General features: G+C 34.3%; 1 protein-coding gene across 2 annotated transcripts in view; it reads left to right on the top strand.

Annotated features, from left to right (window-relative positions):
- LOC145245855 (MYCBP-associated protein-like) overlaps window positions 1–27,647 on the top strand; it is a 530,396-nt gene that overhangs the window by 37,220 nt on the left and 465,529 nt on the right. The window contains exon 2 of one of the 2 annotated variants that reach the window (XM_080107562.1): window positions 5,676–5,822. The exons of the other annotated variant lie outside the window; for it this stretch is intronic. Coding sequence (XP_079963688.1) covers window positions 5,801–5,822 — 22 coding nt within the window. The 5' untranslated portion in view covers window positions 5,676–5,800. The remainder of the gene's footprint in view (window positions 1–5,675; window positions 5,823–27,647) is intronic. 2 annotated transcript variants of the gene reach the window in all.

Raw genomic sequence — 27,647 nt, 5'->3', positions numbered from 1 at the left:
TGGTGGTTTGCTGACTTTTTTCTCCTCCTACACTCTCATAATCTCTCACAAACTCTCTGCCTTCCTTGAATCTCTTATGCCACTCAAAAGCTGATGCTCAATTCATGCAAGATAGTCCAAAAGCAGTCTGAAGCATTCCATACGTTTCTGCGGCATTTTTGTTGAAAACAAAATTTTATTGCATATCGTTCTTCTAAAGTGTCCTCACGTCCACATTTCATTTTGGAAATTCACCAGCTGTCACAATCGGGCTTTAGTAGAGTGTCTTCCAATTCCTACTGTAGCTGTTCGTTTGAGCCTTAAATCATAACGATTCGTCAGTCATCTGATAACATGTAAAGCAATAACATACTGAATTTTCAAGTTTCCACGACGATTAAAAATACCTGTTCAAAAAAAATACCTAAACTTTGCCTAAAATACTTTGCATGCAAATTGATAATATTCCTCTTCTATTTATTCCTCCTCCTCCTCCTCCTCCTCCTCCTCCTCCTCCTCCTCCTTCATTTCCTCCCAACTTCTTTAATGTGTTTAACTGTTGAATTCTATTTCTTTTTTTCTTCCTCTCACTTTCTCCTTCCTTATTCTTCTTCTTTCCTTTCTTTTTAGTGCATCCTTTCTTCTTGCATTTCTTCTTCTATTTTTGTAAGTCGATTCTCCTTTTCAAGTGACTTTCTATAAGCATATATTTACTTTTACTCTGACGGGCATGTGTTCAGTTCCCCAGACCATCACCACCATTAATGCTACTTGATATGGGGTCCTTTATTTCTCCTCTCCTTAATTATGGATAATGGATCCACCTCGACCCCTACCTCATCCCCCTCCTTCTCCTTTTATAGTTCAATCCACTTCTGTTCTTTTGTGTAAACACTTTATTGTTTCCTTTTCTTTCTTCTTCCTTGCTGCTCTCTGAAACTTTGTCTGTCTGAATGGATGCATCTTAATTTAGAAGTGTCCACATATCTCTCTAAGAGGCTTTGTCTGCCAGTCTGTCCTATTGAAGTTTTTGTTTGCTTGCTTTTACATACTGCCACTGAAAGGTAAGGGGTTACTGTGATTCGGGGTCACATTTACAGGCGGTCAACCCGAGTGAAGAGTTGGACAACAAAATGTTAATACAGTCGGGGAGATAGGAAGCAGAGTGGGAATTCCAAAAGCAAAGACCCGATGAAAAGAATCTATTAGAGTAGGAAAACTTTTAATATTTAAGAGCTTTTATAGTGAAGTGATGTGATTTTGTTGCTTGTCGAGCGGGCCAAAGCTATTCATGCTTAGGGAGGTGCAAGTAATGCAGTATGTTCATCAGAGCACATTCCAGGGGAGTACTTGTTAAGCAGGCACAAGGATGTAACATAAAATAATGTTTTCGTTGCTAAATACAAGGATTGACTCAATGCTTCTGCTTGTTTTTTTTTTCTTTTCATCAGTTAAATAGTAAGCATGAGACGATCTAACATGAAAATTAAATCGAATCTATACTCCTATAAATTTGTGTTTCTTTCTCTGTATTAATATTCATATTAAAAACTATTTATTAAAAAAGAAAATACAACTTTGTTATGTACGTCCAAGGATGGAATACTGTTGCCATATCTGGGCAGGAGCTGCTAAAAACAGCCTATCCTGCCTTGACAGAGTACAAAATAGACTTCGTGGCTTAGTGGGGGATGCCCTTTTCTCTACCCTGCAACCTCTCTCCCACAGAAGAGACGTTGCGAGCCTATCATTGTTTTATCGTTATTTCCATGGCAGGTGCTCGTCTGAACTCCAATCTCTGGTCCCCCCTCGCCAATCTTTCACAAAAAACACCCGTCTAGCTGAATCCACTGTGAAAAATTTCCCCCACTCTATATCTGTGCCTAAATCAAAATGCGGATTCCATGAACAAAGCTTCTTTCTTAGAACTGCACGCCTGTGGAACTCTGTTCCGTCTGCCTGCTTCCCACCGGACTACAACTTGGATGTGTTCTAGTCCAACGTTAACAAATTCCTAATGAACCGCCCCCTTAAGTAAACACTTCATCAAATCTCCACACTAACGTAATGTACTTGCAATAACCCTTATCTGTGAGTGGCTTCCGGGCCTTGATAAGTGGTGATCACTGTGTAAAAAAAAAAAAAAATATTGGTCATTCATCTGCAAAAGATCTAGCTTATTTGCATATTCTTTTAAACATTCATTTTAATTAATACCTTATTAGTTTTTTTTCGGTTTTCTCATGGGATGATCATCTTTAGTGAACTATTATGTGCAATTATATTCATACAGATATTCTACATGATTTATACTTGCGTAATATTTGCATAAAAAGCTTATAGTAAACACAAACCTCTTTCTATATATATTTATGTATGCATATATATATTTGTTTAAAAAATTTATCTACCAAACTCCTCTGTCAGTTTTTGGTCTACAGACATGAAACTTAATATATAGGGTGTTCAAACCCATGCAAAACTTTATATTTGTGTTTTAGCCGGGAAAAATTGGTGCAAAAGTGTGAAAATTAAAAAAATGGAATTTGTCAGATGAAAGTCGAATGACGTCATTACGAATATGCATGCATGACGTAATAGCTATTGTTTCATGTTTTAATTTATAGCTTTGCAGTAAGCATGTCTTCATAGTAATGTCAAAGGAAAAAGTAAATGGTAAGTTAAGCATTTTGGTTTTAATTCTCGGTGATGACGCACAAGTTATTTTTTAATTTGACTTTTTAAACCATTATTATTATATTGAGTCCAATATAAACCATTACTATATATTGAGTCCAATATAAACCATTACTATATTGAGTCCAATATAAACCATTACTATATTGAGTCCAATATAAACCATTACTATATATTGAGTCCAATATAAACCATTACTATATATTGAGTCCAATATAAACCATTACTATATATTGAGTCCAATATAAACCATTACTATATATTGAGTCCAATATAAACCATTACTATATATTGAGTCCAATATAAACCATTACTATATTGAGTCCAATATAAACCATTACTATATTGAGTCCAATATAAACCATTACTATATATTGAGTCCAATATAAACCATTACTATATATTGAGTCCAATATAAACCATTACTATATATTGAGTCCAATATAAACCATTACTATATATTGAGTCCAATATAAACCATTACTATATATTGAGTCCAATATAAACCATTACTATATTGAGTCCAATATAAACCATTACTATATATTGAGTCCAATATAATAATAATAAATACAAAATCTGCATTAATCAAAAATATCATTTTTAAGCATATTTTAGAACCGGGCAATGCTGGGCGGCCTGTTAGTAAAAGACTAAAAATATGACGATATGAATTAAAAATGGAAAAGGGAGATCAAAATTCTCGGGGACCATTTTTCAAAAAAAGCCCATAAAACAGTGGGCGAAACATTGAGCATTTTGGTCTTCCGTTTCCATTTTTAATTCAATATATACTTTACTAATAAACATAAATCAATCAATCCAATAAATCCAGACGTTTTGCAAAGAATTTCCATCAAATTCCATTCTTTGTGACTAGGACCACTTATCTCCAGAATTTGCTCCTATGACTGCAAAAACTTTAAGTAACATTCCTTGACCTTCTCTGTATGTGTGTGTGTGAGTGTGTGTGTGAAACGGCACTAACCCTATTCGGGTTTAACCGGCTTCCTCCAAAGGAGGAAGTTCCATGGGAGTATGAAATTGACAAGCGGTCCCCAGTCGCATGTATATCCCCATTAAGGAAGAAGACGATGTTAGGTTTTTGCAATTCTTGCAGGGAGGTGTCGACATCCTACTATATTCAGCGCCTGTAATTACCAAATTAGTCACCCATTTTAATAATGACCAAGCTCAACATTACTTAACTTCGATGATCTGACGGGAACTGGTGTGTCAACGTGATTATGCCATGATTGGCCTTTTGGCTAGGAACAAAGTGTAGAAAACTTTCTGGCATTTAGGGATCTCAACAGTGAAGGGGTTTGATTTTGTTGCTAAGTGTGTTCGTCGTTAAGAGGGCACAAGTGCAACGAATTCATCAGAGCACATTCCATTAAAATATTTATAAAATAGACAACATTGCAGTGATGGGACAGGGGTTGGAACTTAATGGACAAAGTGTGACTTATTAGATTGAAAACTCTTTTTGGACCCTATCCAAGAAAGTAGAGGCTAGTGGTCGATGCATCAACCCAGATATAGCAACTATACTCCATTAATAGGCGAATGGTGGCTTTGTAAAGGTACAGGATATTTTTGGGTGTAAGTAGTCTTCTAGCAGGATAGAGGGAATCTACCTTCTTTGTAGCAACCTTCACAATGTCCTCAATGTATTTGTTCCAGTTCATATTGCCTGTGAATATTAAGCCGAGGAGTTTGGAGGAAGAATTCTGAAGTAGGTTGTTATTTGTCATGGATATCGGTGGTTGTAATTGTTAAAAGAGAGCATTCTTGTCTTGATAGAGTGCAAAATCAAATTTCCTACCTGATGGGTGGGGAGATGTTTTTTTCCTCCTCCCTACAGCCTCTCTTTCACAGAAGAGACATTGCTAGTCTTTTTCTACTCTATAGTCATTTTCATGACAGGTTCTCGACTGAGTTGCAATCTGTGGTTGCTCCTATAAAACCTTAATAACAATACTTTTTACCCTGCAATTTTTTTTTCTTTCTCTGTGTATCTAAAACCAAACGAAGTTTCCATTAATAGAGCTTCTTTCACAGAATTTCCATCTGTGTAACATGATGCTATGAGGGTGCTTCTCTGCTGACTACAACATAATTATCTTCATGTTTAATATCAACATAAATTTGTACATAATAAAAAAAAAATCCTACAATGGATAAGGAAAGTAAAATATAGATTTTGTGCCTGCATGTCTGTAACTAAAACTATGGTACAGTTCTCAAATATATGACTTTATGTTCTCACATTTTTATTCTTTATGGATAGTGAGAAGAACGTAATACTATGAAATACATGTATGCGCTAGGCATATTTTTGCTTTTCTTTCTCTCTCTCTCTCTCTCTATCTCTCTCTCTCTCTCTGATACTAACTGTTTACAAAACACTTTCAGTTTTGTTATTCGTTAAATTACTGAATAGTATTTATTAGCCAAATAAAATCTTGCTTAACTTTAACAATGATCTCCATTATGGTATTTATTTTCTTCCTCACGAAAGCAAAATGTGACACAAGGTCGTTTTTAATGTGGGGGGAAACCAGCTCCCCAAAAAGGGGCATTCTGGCACAGGGAAGTAAAAGGGGCAGGTGCTAGGAGTGTCCAAGCACCTGCCCCTGTTATTTCTGTTTTAAAAGTGTCCTTTTCAGAGGAGTGTATCATAGGCCTGTGCTCCACCGAGATACCGTTTTTTTTTTGTTTTTTTTTCACTTTAGCACCTGCCCCGAAGAAGTTCTCTGCATGCCACTGCTTTGGTACTTGCAAAAATACAAATTGCGTTTGTATAGAAGCGTTTCCTCTGCATTCAGTAACGGCAAATTAACTTAAGTGTGGTATCAGAACAGATACTACACTTGGATTTTACTCGAAGGCCAAATACCTTCCATTATGTTTCAGAATTTTTTAGATGAGGATTGATAAGTTTGTATTATTGGGATTATTCAGATTACTGTTCTCACCTTCTAACAACGTTTCAGCTGATGTAATCTCCATCATTTAAAACTTCTACCTGGTCATGGCTGATGAAACAAGAACAAGCTACGCCCGTGGGTTAATTACAAAGTGCTATTTATAGCTTTGCAGTAAGCATGTCTTCATAGTAATGTCAAAGGAAAAAGTAAATGGTAAGTTAAGCATTTTGGTTTTAATTCTCGGTGATGACGCACAAGTTATTTTTTAATTTGACTTTTTAAACCATTACTATATATTGAGTCCAATATAATAATAATAAATACAAAAAAAATTTGGTATAAATTGCTCAGTTCGACATAATGATTTCTGAGTTCGACACAACACACCTGAAGAATGTCAGAGGTTAGATCAGCCGAAATGTTGTGAAAATAATTTAAAATAATACAAACAGGTTCTATTATTTTTTGCGTTTGTTTTTATATGTTTTTAATGTAAACGATGCAACCTATCAATTCTAGATGATGATGATGAGGGGGATGATGATGATGTCCAAAAATAATTTGTCGTTGTCAATCGGACCCCATCCTTTGATATATCAGTCATCTATTTACAGAATAATCTACCTATTCAGGTGGGCCAGTTTGGCTAATAGATTTTTATTATCCTGGGCCTTGATTGCGACGGTTCAAGTGCTATTCACATGATTTTAATCAAAACATCCAAGGTAAACAATACTCGTTTATTTACAGTGCTAAATGATGGAGGCTTTGCTGTCTATCAGTGCAAGAAAGAAAAGGTGATAAAAGCCTCCATATATCACGTTTGATTGTCATCTTCATCCCAATACCCTCCTTCCCCATGTAGTGTTGATTTTGTTAATACTTCATCTTTCAAGAACTGGTCACCCCTCTCCTCCCCACAAGTGTTTAATTTCTTAATGAACTTTGATCTATTTTGTAAACAAAATATTTTCATTTTCTTTTCTTTTATCTGTTGATAATTCAGCCTGGCGGTTTGCTATCTTGTCCTTAGCTTTACAGAAAAAAAGCAAGAACGCATCCGGATACATTCTTAACGCGCATCCGTCTGATCTGCACGTTTAGCAATGCAAAAAACATGTTTTAAATTTAATTTTGAAGGACCAAACTGAAATTTGATGGACAAAGATGCATGGATAAATCCTCCTCGCCAAAAAAAAAAAAAAAAAAAAAAAAAAAAAATTTTATTTCTTCAATCACAATAGCATGGCTTTTTATCGACCTGAGGAACATTCCTACTGACATTTCCCATTTTGGATCCTTTTTTCACTATTTACTACAAACGTTCCTTTCTTGGAGACATTTTTCTGTCCGTTTTATTTTAAACTCGCCATCTTTAGATAAACACATTCAAGCCATTTAGCATTATCTTGACTTGTTGCCAAAACACATAAACACTTTCAAAGAATTTCTCTAGAATTTCAGGTGGATAGGAAGTTTTAATCCAGGTTCCAGTCTTACGTTCATCCCTGATTACCGCTTCATAGTGACGAACACATACCACAGAGTTGCTTCCTACGTTACTACAGCATGGTCATTTCCAAGTCCAATGCTGACAAATTCTTGTCAAGCTATTGTCTAAAATAATCTAATTCTGCCTCGTTTCAACCATCATCTTCAATCCTTAAAGTGTTTGTCTAGCTGTCCACTTGATAAATCCATTAACCCATATCCTTGAGTGGCCTTTAGGCCTTGATTAGCAGTGAATTATTATTAGGGCTATGACAAGAGAATATTCTTTTTATTATTTTGACTCTCGAGTATATATTAGTTAATATCTTATATATTTTTAGATAGTGATGTGGTTCTCGATTGATTAACAGTGTCGGATATATACTCAAGAGCCAAAACGACAATAAGGATAATAAGAATAATAAAAAAAGAATATTCTGTTGTCATAGCCTTACTTGTTAGTACACAAAAAATTCACCCACCACAATCACATGGCCAAACCAACGCTTTGTGCATGCTTTTAAAACAAATTACCAAAAATCTGGCATCTGTTTTGACACCTGCTAACAAGGCAACGACCGATTCTATTTCGTTCATCATTTTTCTGTATTTAATATCATTCATATGAATCGAAATTGATGATAATTATTCTCCATAAAATATTTTATATAAAAAAAAATGTTTATGTGAATGTTTGCACGGAAAGCGTTTATTTCCTCGATAAGTATTGGTCCAGGTTCCAGGCTTTCGAACCATATCTTATTACCTCTTCCCAGGTTTTATGGTGGGTGACCTGTTTTGCTGTCTGCTAAGAGCTCCAACCTTAGTACATCGATAGATTCACTAATCCCTACAGTTCACATGTCCAAATCAATGCTATATGTGAATTTTGAAAACAAGAGTCAGGTGCTCGTGTCTTGAATTTCTGGTAAAGAAATGACCTCCGGTCTCTATCTCTGTCTGTCTTTGTCTCTGTCTCTGTCTGTCTGTCTGTCTGTCTCTCTCTCTCTTTCTCTCTCTCTCTCTGAGATTTGGACACAGACTTATTAACGGACGATACTATTTTTCTTTTTACTCCAGGAGCCATTCGCTTCCAATCCTGTAAGGTCAAAGATTAGCTATTACAATTTATCCCCAATCCCGAGTGAACTACATTTGTCACCCTACAGCAACACAAATTGAATGCATACATTAAGCATACAGGTGTTTGTTTCAAGAAAAATACACCTCTTGGTCAAGATCACCATGCAGTCTTAAAATGAGTTCCATGCATTTGTTAAAATGATTGAAAGTTAAATTGTTAATTAGAAAACTAAAGTCCGTTATTTTATTGGGTTTACGTATTTAAATGGATTTTCAAATGTAAATAACACCTGCATTTAATATCGTTAACTTGTTTGACACAAACTTTGGAACTCTCTTTCATTGCATTTTCCCCCTCCTTCTTATGACCTGGACTCTTTTAAGTCAATAGGAAATTCATTTCTCTCACTTTAATTTCTCCTTTTACCTTCCCTTACACTTGGGAACAACATTTTTCGGAACTTCTTACTATATCATATATTTGTGTGTGTTTAAATGTTTCTATTTATGTAGTAATACAGTTTCCATGTTCAAAAGTCACTGAATATATTAAGCGAAAGGAGCATGTTTTTGTCTTCATCGTTTGAACGTTTGATTTTTTTAAAAATATATTTTAATAGTTGTCTCCGTCGTGATTCTTTGGGGAGAAAAAAATAAACCTAAAAGAAGAGGTTTTTCTCAGGTTGTTTTAAGTTTTGGTTTAGCATTCGTTTAAATTGTATTTCGTTTGTGCTTTTAATTGTGTGTTTGCTTGGAGAGGAGCGAAATGGCTTCTAATGGACGATTGGAAGGGACGCCGTTGACAAAATTTGTAAACGCTACGCATCGAATCATCCAAAGATGCAGTGAAATAAAACTAGAAAATGACGTTGAGCCAAACAGGCGTTTTAGTGTAAAAGAGTTATTCACAAAGGATGCTGCACGCTCTACGGAACCAAAAGCCAAAAGGAAAAAAAAGCAGAAACTCAAAAGATCATCACAAATTGTTTTAACTTTGAGTATGTATCGCCATTTTCTTTTCTTTTTACCTTAAAAATAATTTTTGATATTCTCTTTCAGCTTTGTTTCTTTTTCCCTTCCATTTTCTTCAATTATTTTTTTTCGTTCTCTATTTTTTTTTTCGTTTTCCTCCTTTTTCTTGTTTTTTTTTTTTTCGTTTTCTTCTTACGTTCAATTTTCTGTGATTTTCTTTTCGTTTTCTTTTTCTTTATTTTACATGTTTTTTTTTCTTTTATGTCCTTTCCTTTTTCGTTTTATTTTTCTTTCATTTTGTTTTATTTTTTTCATTTTTTATTCATTTTTTTTCATTTTCTTTTTCTCTAAATTTTCATTTTCTTATTTCTTTTCTTTTTTTTTTCGTTTCATTTCCATTAATTTTCCTTTTTGTATTTTGTTCACTCTCTCTTTCTCCGTTTCTTTTTTTCTTCATTTTTCATTTCTTTTTTCTTCCAATTTCTTTTTACATTTTCTTCATTCGCTTTTCTTTCAATTTTCTTATTTTTTCTTTCAATTTTCTTATTTTTTTCTTTTCTTTTCATTTTCTTTTCGTTTTCTTTTCTTTTCATTTTCTTTTGAATTTTCTTTCAAACTGGCCCATTTGAAAGTGTTCCCTAATGAATCAGTAGACTGGTGTTCAATCGTCGATCAAGTCATACACAAGACTTTAAAAAATGGTACTTGATGCCCCTTGCTAAATAATCAGTAATATAACTGGAGGATCAAGGACAAATGGAGTAATCTTGGGAACGGAGTGGCGCCCCCTTTACACCTCGGTATACTAGCTAATGAAAAGGGAGTCTTCGGGTCGCCATCGACTATAGTTGACCACTAAGCTTAGCTTTCTTTTTATTCTTTGATTTTTGTGATTTTCTTTATGATTTCTTTCTCATTTTTATCACTTTCTTTAATTTCTTTTTTCCTTTTATTTTCTTTGTATTTTTCCTGTATATTTTTTATGTATAAATGTTAGTTTATATATATATATATATATATATATATATATATATATATATATATATATATATATATATATATATACAGTGATGATCATATTTATTGGCACGGTAAAATAAAAGTTAAATTTTGTCTAATAGATTCTAAAAAAGGGATTAAATTAAAGAAAATAACAAAGTATATTATGTATTTTTAACTGGCCTTTCCGATGCAGCAATCGGATTTTAGAAAAAATAAATAACAAAGGAACAACAAACATAATTGCAAAAAACCCTTGTTCAAAATTATTGGCACGATTTATTTAATAATCAATTGTATAGCCTTTGGCCTTGATTACCTTCCTCAGTCGCTTTTCATAGTTTACAACCAAGTTGTTGCACTCTTCAGTAGTAATTTTAGCCCACTCTTCCTGACAATAATCCTCCAATTGAATAAGATTCTTAGGCTTCCTTTGCATTACCCTCAATTTTAATGTTCTCCATAAATTTTCAATTGGATTAAGGTCTGGGCTTTGTGATGGCCACTCCAAAACATTAATATGATTGTCCTCAAGCCATTTCTTAGTCAGTTTAGCCGAATGCTTTGGGTCATTATCTTGCATGAACCACCAACGACGACCAAGTGAGAGCTCTTTAGCAGAGTCTTTCAGGTTTTCATCCAATATTTTAACATAATCTTCCTTTTTTATGCTACCTGTGACCTTAACAAGTCGCCCTGGTCCAGAGGCAGCAAAGGATCCCCAAAACATCAAACTGCCTCCACCGTGCTTCACTGTGAGTATGGTGTTCTTAGGCAGGAAAGCTTCGCCAGATTTTCTGTAAATATAAGACACTTTATTATGGCCAAATAACTCTATTTTCGTTTCGTCAGTCCATAGAACACGTTTCCAGAATGCAACATCTTTATCAATATGATGTTTTGCAAAGGCTAGCCTTGCTTTCAGGTGCATAGGCTTCAATAAGGGAGTCTTTCTCGGACGACATGCTTTTAAACCAGCTCTCTTCAAAACTCTACCAACTGTATGCCGAGATACATTCACTCCAGAGGTGCTCTGTTCATCAACAATCTCCCCAACAGAGATTCTTGGGTTTTGTTTTACTTGTCGAACAATTTTTCGTTCATCTCTTGGGGAAAGAATCCTTTTTCTCCCTCTACCCTCTAAACTCATAACGTGGCCTTGCGATTTGAACTTGTTTATTATGGCTCTAACAGTGGATTTGGGAAGGTTTAGCTTCTTTGAAATCTTATCATAGCCCTCCCCATTGGTATGGCATGCTACAACAAGCTTCCTGACGTCTTCGCTGTGTTCCTTAGTTTTAACCATGGCGATTGAAAATTATAATTTAGTCACTTATAATAGTTTAAATAAATCGCTATCTAAAAATTATCTGAAAAAAATTATTCACTGAATTAGCGTTAAACAAGCATAATATGGCTATAAAAAAGTTCAGAAAGCACGTAAACCGGAAATTGATTGATATTATACTGATACTAAAAGAAAAACAAAGCCGTGCTAATAATTTTGAACAAGGGTTTTTTGCAATTATGTTTGTTGTTCCTTTGTTATTTATTTTTTCTAAAATCCGATTGCTGCATCGGAAAGGCCAGTTAAAAATACATAATATACTTTGTTATTTTCTTTAATTTAATCCCTTTTTTAGAATTTATTAGACAAAATTTAACTTTTATTTTACCGTGCCAATAAATATGATCATCACTGTATATATATATATATACACACATTATATATATATATATATATATATATATATATATATATATATATATATATATATAATGTGTGTGTGTATGTATTATTTAACCAGCAACGGTTCAAGGCCAAAACCAGGACTTCTATGCAAACTGTTCTTGATCTCCTTTATGCTGATGACTGTGCTCTTGTCGTCCATAGTCTTAATGACGGCATGCAAAACATCCTCAATAGCTTCTCTGGTAATTGTAAGGCCGTCGGTCTTATAATTAGCATAACAAAGACTGAAATTATTCACCAGCCAAAACCAAACGCTACACCCTCTTCACAACCAGTGGTATATGTTAATGGTGAAGCTTTGAAAACAGTATCTTCTTTTACATACCTCAGATCTGTTGTACCTGCTGATGCTAAATTTGAAAAGGACATCAAAGTAGAACTAATAAAGCTAGTGAGACATTTGGTAGGTTGTGACACAAACTCTGGAACAGCCACGATGTGCTTCTAAAAGTGAAGGTGGCAGTCTACAAATCTGTTGTTCTGACTATATATATACATATAAATCAGCTTGATTCCTTCCATATGAGATGATTGCGTTCTATCTGCAATGTTGCATTGCAAGATCGTCTTCCAAATAGTGAATTACCGGAAAGATGTGAAATCACTGGTATTGAATCATTTTTGATCTGAATACAAATGCGGCAATCAGGTCATCTTGTGAGAATGGATGACTCAAGAGTTCCTAAGCAACTTTTTTTTTTATCTGCAACTGACAAATTCTTGCCGCCCAATAGGACGCCCCTTGCTTCATTACAGAGATAAACTAAAAGACAATCTGAAGCATTGTGGGATTTCTCTGAGTTCCTGGGATAGTGCAGCAGGGTATCGCAGAGAATTGAGGAAAGTGTGTTTTCTAGAGACCAGAGAATTTGACCATAACCGCCTTCATCATAGGGACGCCCTCCATGCAAATATGAAGGCAAAGCATCAGAAAAATCCACAAAGAAAATGAATATGTATACCACTGTGGTTTTAAAGCACAAAGAAAAGCAGGGTTATCTGCTGACTCGAGAAGGCATCTTTGACCGACGAGTATAGTCAAGTTCACCATCTGTGGAGAAGTGTGCCGGACGTCTGCAGGATTGTAATTATGCATATGGTATCACAAAGCTTAAGAGCTGCTGAATATATATATATATATATATATATATATATATATATATATATATATATATATACTCTTATAAATTTGTGTTTTTTTTGTGTATTGATGTTAATAAACTCTTTTTTCTATTTATTTAAAAAGAAAATACAACTTTCTTATATATGGGTCATGAAACTGCATTCATCTGCAAAAGATCTAACTAATTTGCATATTCTTTTAAACATTCATTTTAATTAATTCCCTATTAGTTTTTTCGGTTTTCTTATGAGATGATCATCTTTAGTTAACTATTATGTGTTATTATATTCATGCAGATATTCTACATGATTTATACTTGTGTAATATATGCATAAAAAAGATTATAGTAAACACAAACCTCTTTCTATGTACATTTATGTATGTGTATATATATTTGTTTAAAAACAATTCTCTACCAAACTCCTCTATCAGTTGTTGGTCTACAGACATGAAACTTGATATATAGGATATTCGAACCCATGCGAAACTTTATATTCGGATTTTAGCCAGGGAAAATCAGTGCAAAAGTGTGAAAATTAAAGAAATTGAAATTTGCCAGGTGACTGTCGAATGGCGGCATTACGAATATGCATGTGTAACATAGTAGCTATTGGTTCAGCCTTGCAGCAAACATGTCTTCATAGCTCAGGCATTAACGTCAAAGAAAAAAGTAAATCATAAGCTAAGCGTTTTGGTTTCGATTCCCGGTGGTGGCGCACAAGTTATTTATTTATTTTTTTTTTTAACTTTTTAAATCATTACTATATATTGAGTCCAATATAATATAATAATAAATACGAAATCTGCATTAATCAAAATATCATATTTATGCCTATTTTACGATCGGACATTGCCAGACGGCCTGCTAGTATATATATATATATATATATATATATATATATATATACATATATATATATATATATTCGCTAGTAAACCTAATACGTTGGATATTTCAATAGTCCTATTTCATTGTAAAGTTAACTTTATTTACCTATTAAATAACCAAGAAAAGATATAATAAAAATTACTATATTGAAATAAATTAAAATGTACAAAATAATTTTGTTTTCAAAAATCTAAAATATACAAACGCTTTTATTTAACTTAATGAAGAATAAAAATCTAACTTCGGAGAAATTAATTGATACCGTTTAAAAACGACGATATTGCGACTAATATGTTCATGGCTATAAAATGTTAGAACAATCGGTGTAAAGCGTAGTCGTCTCTGATCGCATGATAATATTGTTTTATGGATTTTTACTAGTATGGCCGCATTTACGTGCTCATATACAACGTCACCCATCATGGAGTGATTAGTCCAATATCAGGATAGGGTACAAGTATTCGGTGACAGGACATCCTTCAGAATAATAAAGGGTGTTTGTTTTTAGAGGTAGCGAAATTTAAATTAAAATAAATCACACAAATATATTTTTATCATACGAATAGGTGGCTTATTCCAAATATTAATTATTGGCATTTATAATTTAAATACAATTTCGGGCGTGTATTTATTTATTTACTTATATTTTTAGATAGGAGTCACCACTTATCAAGGCCCAGGGGCCACTCGAGGATACGGGTTAATGAGTGTACAGTAGTCAATTGGGTAATATCATAGTAATCGTTAGTAGTGGAAATTTGGTAAATTGAATTACTGGAGGGGACGGTTCATCAAGAATGTTTACGTTAGACTTGATGGCGACCATATTGTAGTCAGTTGGAAAGCAGGCAAACGGACGAGAGTTTCACAGTCGTGCAGTTCTGAGGAAGAAGCTTTGTTCATGGAATCTATGTTTAGGTTTAGGCCCACATAAAGAGTGGGGGGAATTATTGATATTGGTTTTAGATAGTGTTTTCGTGAAATTTGGTGAGGGTGGGACCAAAAATTGGAGCTCAGACGAGCACTTGCCATGAAAATACCGATAAAGCAGAGACAGGCTTGCAACATCTCTTCATGCGTAAGTAATATAAAGGTCCAATTTTTACAAACTCTGTACATTAAATTAGGCTTTATTTTGGCAATAACGCATTAAATGCTGTCTTCCAAATGGTCTATTGTCTCTGGTTTATCAGCGTAAATATTGTCCTTACACATCCCCCCCCCAAAAAAAATAATCTAATGGGTTCAAATTGCACAAATGAGATGACTAGTTCATTGGTCCATTTCGTAAAATTAATTGTATCATGTGTTGTGTGGCATAAGGCTCTGTCCTCCTGAGACCACAGAATGAATTGCTAAACCAAGCTGGACTCAAGATATAACCGATAGTTGCTAAATCTGCAATTTAAGAAAATGGAATTTTAAGTTTCTTGCCTTTAAAAAACACCTTATACATCTGAGATGCTACTCTACAATGGTATTTTGTTTTAAATTCATAATTTTATGGGTCAAACCTGACACGTTTGATATAGGAGGACATACATACTGCAGCTCAATTTTATAATAGACTAACTTGCCTACCGACGTTGTCCAGGATGAAGTGAAGTTATTAATATTTTTTTTTAAGTTTTATTTGTTTGCACAAAATTCGGGTATTGAATTGCTATTATATTCTTCAATTTAAAATGAGTTATGTCCTTTGTTTATTTTTGTCTTTTAGGCGACTATTTAAAAATGTTTAATATTAATGGGCTGGATTAACCTTTTTTGTACCAATGTTCCTTAAATGGAACATAGTTTTAAACATACTATAGAAATTGTAATTTTGCTTTAAATATAACTATTAGAATAATTTATAAAAGTTTTCATAAATCTGGAGTAAAATGAAGCTACTTTAATAGAAACAACTTATAAAAATTGAATTTAAAGCAAAATTACAATTTCTATAGTATGTTGAAAACTATGTTCCATTTAAGGAACATTGGTACAAAAAAGGTTAAGTAATTTTTAAAAATAAATTGTAAAAAAGTATGTTATTATATTGCTAATAACATGATACAACAATAACAAATGAAAATTGGATAGTCAGAAGCAGTTGTTAACTCTGTAACACACCTGGATATTCTCAGGCATTAGCATGGTATTGTATTTTTTTTTTTTTTTTATCATTACATTTTCACCCCAAACAAGGCAAGTTGCCACTTTGATGTAGGGGGCTACTATCAGGGACCTAAGTCGCAGGGGTACTATGTAGGGAGTTTAGCAAGAAAATGTCTGTTCACATTACACTTGAACTTCTGCATGTCAGTACAGTTGGGGAAGCAGGAAACCGGAAGAGAATTCCAAAGTCTAGTAGTTCTGAGGAAGAAGCTATTAGAGTAGAAGGCCTTCCTACATCTAGGAATCTCTTCTGTGTAGGGGTGGGACTTCGCTGCTTGTCGGGTTTGTCGGGGGTATTCTTGTCAGAGCATCCAATATTAAAATACTTGTAAAACAGGCAGAGAGATGCAACATTTCGTTGATGGGACAGGGGCTGAAGTTTAGATGACAGTTCAGAACCTATCAGGTTGGTGACTCTCTTTTGGACCCTGTCCAGAAGTGAGAGACTAGTAGCAGATACACCAGCCCAAATGTGACAGTAGTACTCCATATATGGGCGTATAGTGGCTTTGTAGGGGTACAGGATACTTTCAGGCATAAGTAACTTTCTAGCAAGGTAGAGAGAGCCCACCTTCTTTGCAGCAGCCTTGGCAATAATCTCGATGTATCTATTCCAACTCATGTTTCCTGTGAATGTTAAGCCAAGGAGTTTGAATGAAGTACTTTAAGGTAATGTATCTTTAGCCATAGCTATTAATGGTTGGTAAGGTTTCATGTAATTATTAAAAGAAACGAGCTTTGTTTTGGCAGTGTTGAACATTACCATCCATTTTTTACTCCATTCCACTAAAGACTGAAGGTCTTTCTCTAGGGTTTCTGCCATTACCTTAGAATGTACTCAGTAGTTTTCCCCATGTGCTTGCTATAGAATGTGGTGTCGTCCGCAAATATACCCATCTCAGAGACAATTCTATCAGGTAAGTCATTTATGAATATCAGAAATAATAAAGGTCCAAGGATCGATCCTTGAGGTACACCCACATTTATATAAAATTTTTTGGACGCATACTCATCGAGGACAACTTGGATTCTTCTCTCATTTAAGAAGGATTTAATTATGCTAAGCATTTGTCCAGTAATACCATAGGATCTGATTTTCATGAGAAGACCATCATGCCATACCCTGTCAAAAGCCTTAGTTATATCTAGGGCTACTATTGGTACACCAAGGAAGACCTGGCTTGAGTATGTAAGAAGTGCTTTGACTGCTTGCAGCATGATAGATATCAATCGTTTGGCTTAGACTGCATGGAGAACAGGTATGGAATGTTTCTTGGTCTTGTGAATTCCAGAGTGTGGGACACTTGAAGCATCTTAAATACAGAAATGTTATCATCATCATCATCATCATCATTGAAGGAAAAATATAATAAAAAAATTTTTTTTCGTGCTGTCGGGTAAATAACTTGACAGCACCATAATCTTTTTATTATATTTTTAAAAATTGATTTTAGTTTCTTAATTTTATGCCAAACAAGGCATATTGCCACTAAAATGTTGATAAACAGTAACCTATTAGTAAAACCTGAAAAAAAAAAAAAAAAGATAAAACTGCATATACGTATATATATTTGGCATTCTGTTTGAATATGCATTAATTGTGCATGCGTTCATACTCAGATACACGAACAGGTGGTGCTGGGGGGGGGGTCCTTCTCCATACTGTTTTTTATTTTGGTTTGTTTTGTTACTGTACCCCTCTCCTTATATTCAACAAGCAAGTCTCTATTCTCTAAGTTACGGGACTTGTTTTCATTTAACAATTAATTTGTGGAATAAAAATCACACCTCTATAGATCACAAACTATCTCTATACTATTATATACTAGCTGTACCCGCCCAGCCACGGGTTGCCGTGGCTGAATCTGTTTGACGGAAGTATTAGATTGATTTGTATCACACACAAGAAAATACACACACACACACACACACACACATATGCACACATGGATGCACATAAACACACATACAAACAAACACATGCACACACATACACACATACACACATACACACACACACACTATGCAAATAGTTAGAAATAGACAGTATAAAGGCTTAAAATCACACATAATGAGATTCTGAAGTATATAAACTGTCATTTTCTGGTTATGTTTAAATATCAAGCAATATAGTTCACTGTTTAAGGTTTCGGCGAAATCCGGGTCTTGGCTATATTATTCGCTTAATCCATTTTATTTTTTTTTATTTAGCACATAAAGAAAGAATTTTAGTCGAGCATAATTTTAAAAGAAGAAATATTTATCTAGCTTAAAAGAGGATGAAATAATAATCCATCAGCTTGTGCTGATGTGTGGAAAAACAGTATTTAATAACAACATTCACGAATCTATGTAAACATAAAAGATTTAGCACGGTAGAATAACTGTATAAGAACAATTAACATCTGCGGTATATTTAATGTAAAAAATAAAAGAATTATTGGCTTATAAACATGTCTTGACGTGTCGCAGTTGATTATTATGTTTGCATTTGTTTTATTTTATTTAAAACGATTGCCTCTTGAAGAGAGAGACACCCTGTTAAAAATTTCTGGAGCATTCGTTTTTGTAATAAGATTTAAATTCTGGAATGAAAAAATTGTCAGCTCTCAGCCAATGAGATTTGGTGGAATGTGACAAAGGAGAATTTATTATTTTTGAATTGGGAAATGGGTAGATCATGGTGTGTCTATGAGTATATGATCCAATTAATAAGGGTGAAATCCTATATTTGTCAAAAGTGCAAAAATCCTCCTGGTGATGACTGGAGGGGGGGTAAGTTATTTAGAGGGAAAAATAGGAACTAATTCCTCTAAAGATGGTTGCGACTGTGATGATGTTGCTCCTAGGATGAAATCTAGGATTTTATTATAACAACTAAATGTGTCTAAAAAGGCGTTCTAAAGTTACATAAGATAGTGACTAATATTCTAGACATAATAAATTTAATAAATAAATACGGTACTTTGGTCCAGAGGGGAATTTCTGCAATCAAAATATTATATAGGAGAAAAGAAACTTTGTGTGTGTATATTCGTTTCCTATGGACTCGAAGACGGCTGGGCTGATTTTTACGAAATATCACTCAAAGATATTTTATGTTCCTGGCAGTGTTCTTGATAGGTTTTATATTAGAATGTCTTTGATAAGTATCGATAATTGAAACAATCTAATGAAAGATGGAACTGGCGATTTTCCTCCACTAACCAACAATCATGAGATTGTTTGCTCAGCAACCGAGAAGGCTAACATGCTTGCTAGTCAGTTTGCCTCCACCTCCACACTGGACCCTGCTAAAAAAAACCCTCCCCTGACTTTCCTTTGCAGACAGACACCACGCTAGACGATCTGAAAATCACCCCATCTCAGGTGCATGCTATCATAAAAAACCTTGACACTTCAAAAGCATGTGGACCTGATCTCATCTCGGCTGTGCTATTAAAAAAATGCTCCGCCGAAGTAATTCCAGTTCTCTCCAAACTCTACAACAAATGCCTTAATGAATCTTGCTTTCCAGACTGCTGGAAAACTGCTTCTGTGGTACCAGTTTTCAAGAATTCTGGCGAAAGAACTGACCCATTAAATTATTGCCCCATTAGCCTCCTCCCACTTTTCGCTAAAATATTTGAGTCCATAATTAACCAAGCTCTAGTCCATCACCTTACAGATGCTAAACTTCTGACTGACCAACAATATGGATTTAGGCAAGCCCGTTCCACAGCAGATATCCTAACTGTAATCTCTGGACAAAGCAGGGGAGGGTAGAGCAGTAGTTTTAGATATATCTAAGGCCTTTGACAGGGTATGGCATGAAGGTCTTCTCAGCAAAATCAGATCATACGGTATCACTGGAGGAATACTTAACATAATTGAATCCTTCTTAGATAAGAGAAAAATCCAGGTTGTCCTCGATGGTCGTACATCGAAACAATATGATATAAATGCGGGAGTGCCTCAGGGGTCTATCCTTGGACCTTTATTATTCCTAATATTCATAACTAACCTCCTAAAAAAATTGCCTCTGAGATGGGTATATATGCTGATGACACCACGCTCTATAACAGGCACGACAGGAAAACAAATGAACATATATCTAAGGAAATGGCAGAAACACTAGGGGATGACCTCCAATCTGTAGTGGGATGGGGACAAAAATGGATGGTCACATTTAATGCTGCTAAGACTAAACTTGTTTCCTTCAATAATTACAAGAAACCTTCTCTACCACCAATAGCAATAGCCAAAGATTGATTATCTAAAAGTACTTCTTCTAAACTCCTTGGCCTAACATTCACAGGAAACATGAGTTGGAACAATTCCATTGAGAGCATTGCCAGGACCGCTGCGAAGAAGGTAGGCTCTCTCTACCATGCTAGAGAGCTACTAACACCCGAAAGTATCTTGTACCTCTATAAAGCCACCATTCGCCCATGTATAGAGTATTGTTGTCATATTTGAGCTGGTGCATCTGCTACTAGTCTCTCGCTCCTAGACAAGGTTCAAAAGAGAGTTGCCAACCTGATAGGTCCTGAACTGTCATCTAAGCTGCAACCTCTGTCCCACCGACAAAATGTTGCATCCCTCTGCTTGTTTTATAAGTATTTTAATGGTGAATGCTCTGACAAACTGCAAGCACTTGTACCCCCACAACGTAAATGCCCTCAACAAACCCGACAGGCAGCTAAATCCCACCCTACACAGTGGAGACTCCTAGATGTAGGAGAGCTTTCTACACCAGTAATTTCTTCCCCAGAACCGCTAGACTTTGGAATTCCATTCCGGCTCTCTGCTTTCCTAACTGTACTGACATGCAGAAGTTCAAGTGTAATATGAAACGACATCTTACTGTCCAACTCCCTACATAATACCCCAGTAGCTTATGTCCCTGATAGTAGCCCCCTACACCAAAGTGGCAATGTGTCTTGTTTGGGATGAAAATGTAATTTAAAAAAAAGTTGACATCTTACACAGCCTAACATGACAAATGAATTTGAGAAATTTTATTACCACACAAGCCGAAAAGCCCGACATATAAAATCAACAGCAGGTTCTTTGATATGAAAGGGGCACATTCGAAATGAGTGCTTTTGTTTAAAGCACAATCGAATTATGATACTTAACTTTTTCATCTTAAACTTAAGTTCAAGTCATTATCACTGCACAACCAGTAAGGTCAGGCATATAAAATCAACAGTAGGTTCTTTGATATGACGGATGTGTTCGAAATGAATGTTTCTGTTTAAAGCACAATTGAAGCATGCCATTATAAATAATAATGATTTCATAAAATCAACAGTAAGTTCTCTACAGGGCAATTTAGACTACACTATATCGTGAACTAAGTCACTGCGAGATGCTTATGAAGCTTCCTCCAGGTACACCTCAACTAGAGCAGGCAATCAATCACTTTGATTAAAAAAATGGGCAATTTTACTGATATCGATGACTATAAAAATATTAGTGAAATATTTGTTGATTATCATTCAATCCCGGGCAAAATCGGATCACCCTGCTTGTATACACACACACACACACACACACACACACACACACACACACGTTTTTTATTGTTTTAGATTTACTTTTTTAAATATAAGCAAACTTTTATATTTACTTTATGTATATAGCGTCTCACAGTTGTTTCATTATGAATATAGCTAATGCTGCCATAATATACACGTGTATATATGTGTGTATGTATATATATATATGTATATATAGCGATATACGCATGTATATATATATATATATATATATATATATATATGTACATACATATATATGCATATATATACATATATGTACATACATATATACATACACATATATATGCATATATATTGCATGTGTGTATGTATATATATATATATATATATATATATATATATATATATATATATAATTACTAATTACAATGTAACCAAAAAATGTTTGCTTCATTTTTAAATGAAAAAAAACAAAAAAACAAAAACGCTTCACAGTATTTGTAACTTATATTTACTCTTCGAAATAATCACTATCAGCATCGAACACCTTTTGGCTGCCAACGTATCTCCAGCTGTTCAAGTCCCTTGAGGTAGAATTGGTGTTTTGGGGATGCAAAGAAGTCCATGAGGCACAAATCTGTATCATCGGTGAAGAATTTCCCACGAAGATGATTATCCAGGGATTAGGAGAGGTGATAATCAGATGGCACAAAATCAGGTGATTAAGGTAGATGACACAGTTTCCCACCCGAGTTGCTCTCTGCTATCACTGATCACTTGTACGACACGCAGCTTGGTGTCATCATGAAGACAAAAGCACACCTTTGTGATTCATCAGTGCTGGCTGGTTCTGTTGTACAGATTTTAATTGCTGTGAGTATAAATTTCCAGTGACTGATTGACCTGTTGGTAGCAGTTCATAATGAACTACTTAACGACCTGTATGCCAGATACAAAGCATAATCTTACCTGGATGCATAGGCAGTCTTGCGACGTAAGGGACAACATCCTGATTAGACAAACCATGTGTGGAACTCTTGGGAGTTTCATACATAACTTATTTTTCATCACTGGTAAGCACTCAATTGAATAAGTGCAGTGCACGGATAGCGAGTGAAAATGGCATCTACCTTATTTTTAGAATGTTTATTTATGAGAGTTGAGTAAGCCGGAGAAAATATAATAAATGTTGAAAGAAGAGGAAATAAATGGATAATTTCTGGCAATATGCATAAGGGCTTAGTCTAATCGGGTCGAAGAATAGCTTAGCATATAAATGTTTTCGTCGTTAAGCTGCTTTGATGTGTAAAAGCAGGGAGTCGAAAAATCAACTTTACTTTGTTATAGAGAAGTATATGTATGTATGAGTGTGTGTGTGTGTGTGTGTGTATATATATATGTATGTACATATACATACATGTATATATATTTATGCATATGTATCTATATGCATACATATATATACGTACATGTATGTATATGCATACATGTATGTATATATATATACGTATGTATATAAGCTTACATATATATGTATATGCCTATTTATGTCTCTCTCTCTCTCTCTCTCTATATATATATATATATATATATATATATATATATATATACTAATTTTCTTTTCATTTTGATTGACTGCTTCCAGCTGTAAATTCCCTTCATATTTAAAATTATTTCAATTTTTCTTTATTTTGATTTTTATTCGTTCTGTGCGCAGGTGTGGTCTAGGTATTTCTTATTCTCCTTCCGGACTCTGTTTCAGAATAGACAAAGCTGCATACAAGTTGGAATTGTTATTCTTCCAGCACTCCACCTTCCACCGTCTCTACTATTCAACTAAGATATATTAGAAAACGCTTGGTCGGCAAGGCCGTGCAATCATTTTTTTTTCTACCCCCCCCCCTCTAAGATCGGTGAGGGATTCACCTTGAGGGGCAGGGCAGTTTACTAGAAATATATCTAAGAAGCGAGAATAAAGTAGTCGCGGCGTGAAAGGGGGTGGGTTGCAAAAGTCAAACCGTTACCCTCACCATAACCTGCAAGGGCAATTATAACTGAAGTGTTGCTTCTTCTTCCGTCTAATAAGGATGTGTAAATGCACTTCTAGATGAGGTTTTGTCGGTCTGTCTGTCGGTGTGTAAAACTTCAGTTCATTTTTTCCCCAAGTTTTTCATCAAAATGTGTAACGTATTTTCATCATTTACATGGTTAGGAATTCAATACTCCGCTATAGTCTCCATTTTCACGTCAGTGTAGAATACATGAATATGGAAATGAAGTTCAGTTAACTATCAAAAGACAATCATACCATAATGTGAACATTGGTTAAAAACTAAGAAAATATAGTAAACATCTACGATATTAAATCAGGGTGGTGCTGAATTTAGGAGAGGACAGTATTATTATTATTATTATTATTATTATTATTTCACTCACTAGGAGTTGTCTCATAGGTGTTGGGGACAGGACGGTCTGCCGTGTTTTAGACGATCCGGTCCCCATGTATAATATGGTGAAATGGGTGTATTTAATGGTAGAGAAATTGAAAAGGCGAAAGGTCGCATAATGAAGACGAAAATATACCATTATATATCAACGAAACAAATGCAATTTATTTGCATAATTATACAGAAAAGGGTGATAGAAATGATAGGAAGAATAAGAGTTCATTGAGAGATGAGTAACGTTACTTGCGAGAGGCTGGCGGTAGCCAGGAGCATTGTGGTGGCCCATTGCCACCGGAGCGGTGGTTCGTCACATCTTGACTGGTCGAGCGTTCAGCAGAAAAGAGGGTGAAATAAGAGAAACAGGAAGTGACGTAGGTAGGTCGCTCTTCTGAGTTAAGGGCGATAATCGAGTTGGGCTGAGAGTGTTCAACTCCCACATAGGCCATCATCAGTGATCGCTCTCTGGCAGTAACCTGTGGTATTCGCTGGAAACCGAGTGACAACAAATCTCACCAGATTTCCAATGTTCTCCATCTCTTGACCACTTGTGCAGATGATTGCACACAACAGCCATTTGCCACTGATTTCTCGTTGGCATCGGCTATTGTTGTTTCCTGGTGTTTGGGTGACAAAATGCCTCCTCAAGGTACCAGATTTGAACTGCACACTTCCAGTGGAGATCTGGTTAGTATTCTCCCACCTCGGACTTTCCATTCTCTCTGACCCTTCACAACAAGTTGGTGTGGCGCCAGTCGATGTCATCTACAGTTTTTTGTTGGCACTTCACGGGGAACGTGGACCCTGCGTAAACGGGTTTTAATTTAATGGTTGCTCCCTGAGGTTTTCTTTCATTTTCTTCGCATATATCTTATACACTGTTTTGTAATCGAGCATGTATTTTATTTTTTAATTTTTTTTATTATTTCTTTAATTAAATTTGATTCATATTTTTATTTGTGCTTGTTTTTATTTCATTTTCATTTATTTTTATTATTATATTATATTTTCCACACTAATATTTTTATTTTTTATTGCATTTATTTTTTCATACATATTCAAACAATGCTTTTGGCCTTTTTTTTTTTTGCCTCAAATAGTATTTTCAAAAAAGTTTTCGTGATAAAATAAACCAATGAAAACATTTTGTGTATGCGCTTTTTAGGGAGCAACCATTAAATTAAAACCTGTTTATGCAGAGTCCACATTTCCCGTGAAGTGCCTTTCTTTATTGTTGTTGTTGTTGTTATAAAATAATAATAATAATAATAATAATAATAATAATAATAATAATAATGGTGCTTGTGCAGTATACGCGCCATGCTATATTTTAGATAGGATTTTCAAGTTAAATTAAATTTTTATGGTATCTTTTTTTTTCATTAAATTGTTAGGTGAAAGTGCAGAATAGTTAGAAAGCACTCCTCCTGTAAAGAATAGCTTTCTAAATAACGTTATTATTTCAGCACGGTGCGTACAACATTTATTTATAAGATAAAACACAAGTAAATATGTTAGCTAAAATTTAATGTACTCTTTATTTTTAGTTCATATCAAAACTTTAATTAAAACTGAGTAATTAATGAATTTTTAAGATGAATTTGTGTTCGTATGTCTTGGGAGAGAATAGAGAATTTCCTATTTAATTTCCCATTTCAGTCATGTAAATTATTTAGATATAATGTTATAAAACAAAAAAACAAAAACTTTTAAGTTTTAAATATATTTCAAAGAAATAAATTACGCCCGGTGCTAAAATATTGAATTCATCGATCGTTTTAGTTAAAAATAAATAAAAAACAAAAAACAAAAAAACTGTCGTGAAAAATGCTTCTAACTTTAAAATATTTGGAAATACTCAATGAAAAGTTTTATTTATTATTAAAAGAACGGACTAAAAATATTTTTATATAAAAATTGTTTGTTTTGCAGTTTAAAAAAATAAATAAAATGAAATATTCGATTTCCTACGACAGAAATAAAAGTTCCTTCGATAGAAATAAAAGTTTGAAAACAAGTTCACATACTGTTATATTTTGTTAGATTAAAATTATCCCAATGTGCAATTATAATAATTGTAGTAATTATCCAAATGGAGAGTTGTTTTTTCTCTTTAGGAGAATAAAAACCATAAAATTACCACAAACACAACAAAAAATATTTCTTATGGCCACATGGTCGAACACCAGAAACTTTAGGCACCTTTACCTACATGTTGATCTGATAATGACGCACGTTGTCATGTTCACTGGCCTACTCTTTCGGTAGCCTTGGTTAAACACACCGGTATCACACTTCAACCTTAGCCTGTAAGCAAGGTGGTTTAGTGTTGCACATGAAAATAGTGTTATATATCCACATATGCTATGAAGAAAGAATAAAACCTCAAAGAGTTTTTTTTTTTTTTTTAATTCACTTTAATCTGTTAATGTTTCTTTATCACTAACGTTTGTGAAAACTGTTTTCGTAAAGAAGGCAGCAACTGTGAGAAGAGAAGACGGAAACTTTGACTGCCACATCACCGCTGCTACGACACAAACTCAACCAGCTGATTCTGACGATGAGAAGGACACACCATGAGTATTGAAGAACTCCCTAGCTATGCTGCACTCTATCAAAGCAAGAAAGAATGCCGGGATTAACCCATAGAAACAATATTCATGGGAAGATGACCATTCTTACTAACTTTCAGCATTTTCAAGTCAAGCTTCAGACGTGAACTTTTTTTCTTTACTATCTCTGTTGAATTATGTGAGTTTGCTGGCACTATTTAATCTCCAATACCCAAATCGGGACGTGATGCAGGATCATCACGCCTCAAGCAATCTCTTTTAAAGCATAGATTTTACTGGTTTGGCCACACTGTATACTGTGACCCAGGAGAGTTCATTTAGGTAACAATAGCTCTAGAACCGCTCCAAGGCTGGTTAATATGTTTGGGAGAAAAGCTGACGACATGGTTACACACTATGTGAGCTATCGTGTTCGGTTTGTATTTATCCTGGATGATGTGTGCTCTGCGAAAGGAGCCAACTCAACATATCCTGAATGAATGTCGCCTCAAGTCAAGTTTATTAGACATGAAAAAATACAAGTTGATTGGGTACTTGACTAAATTGATACCTCTGCAGTTTAAATCCCGTTTTTCTGTGAGTCTTGCTCGGCAACGCCTGGTGGACAATGAAAACTGCCAGATTATACCGAGCAAATGAAAGTCAATACAAAAACGAAAAAAGAAAGAAAATAAATAAAACAAACAACCTACCGTAATAATTTTATAAATTTTACTGTTTTATTTTTTTTTTAATGGCAACTGTGTTTTCTTTCTGATTTTTTTTTTTTTTTTTTTTGGTAATAAAAGTTTTGTTTCTTTGAATTAGTGGACAAATGTTTTGTGTATGGAAAGTTATTTTTTCTTTGAATTAATCAAAAAGTATTTTGTTTTAAGGAGCAAAAAACAAAATTTGGGGAGGGGGAAAATATATATTTTTTGTTAAACTTTTTTTTTCAATGAAAAAGGTGTACTTTTTTTATATTTTTTAGCATTTTTTTATATTTTTTAACATTTTTTTTATATTTTTTAACATTTTTTTTATATTTTTTAACATTTTCTTATATTTCTTAACATTTTTTTTATA

This window comes from Euprymna scolopes, chromosome 23 (genome assembly GCF_053919585.1).
Source record: "Euprymna scolopes isolate OS-2025 chromosome 23, ASM5391958v1, whole genome shotgun sequence".
Taxonomy (NCBI): domain Eukaryota; kingdom Metazoa; phylum Mollusca; class Cephalopoda; order Sepiida; family Sepiolidae; genus Euprymna; species Euprymna scolopes.
This window is presented reverse-complemented; position numbering and strand designations above follow the sequence as displayed.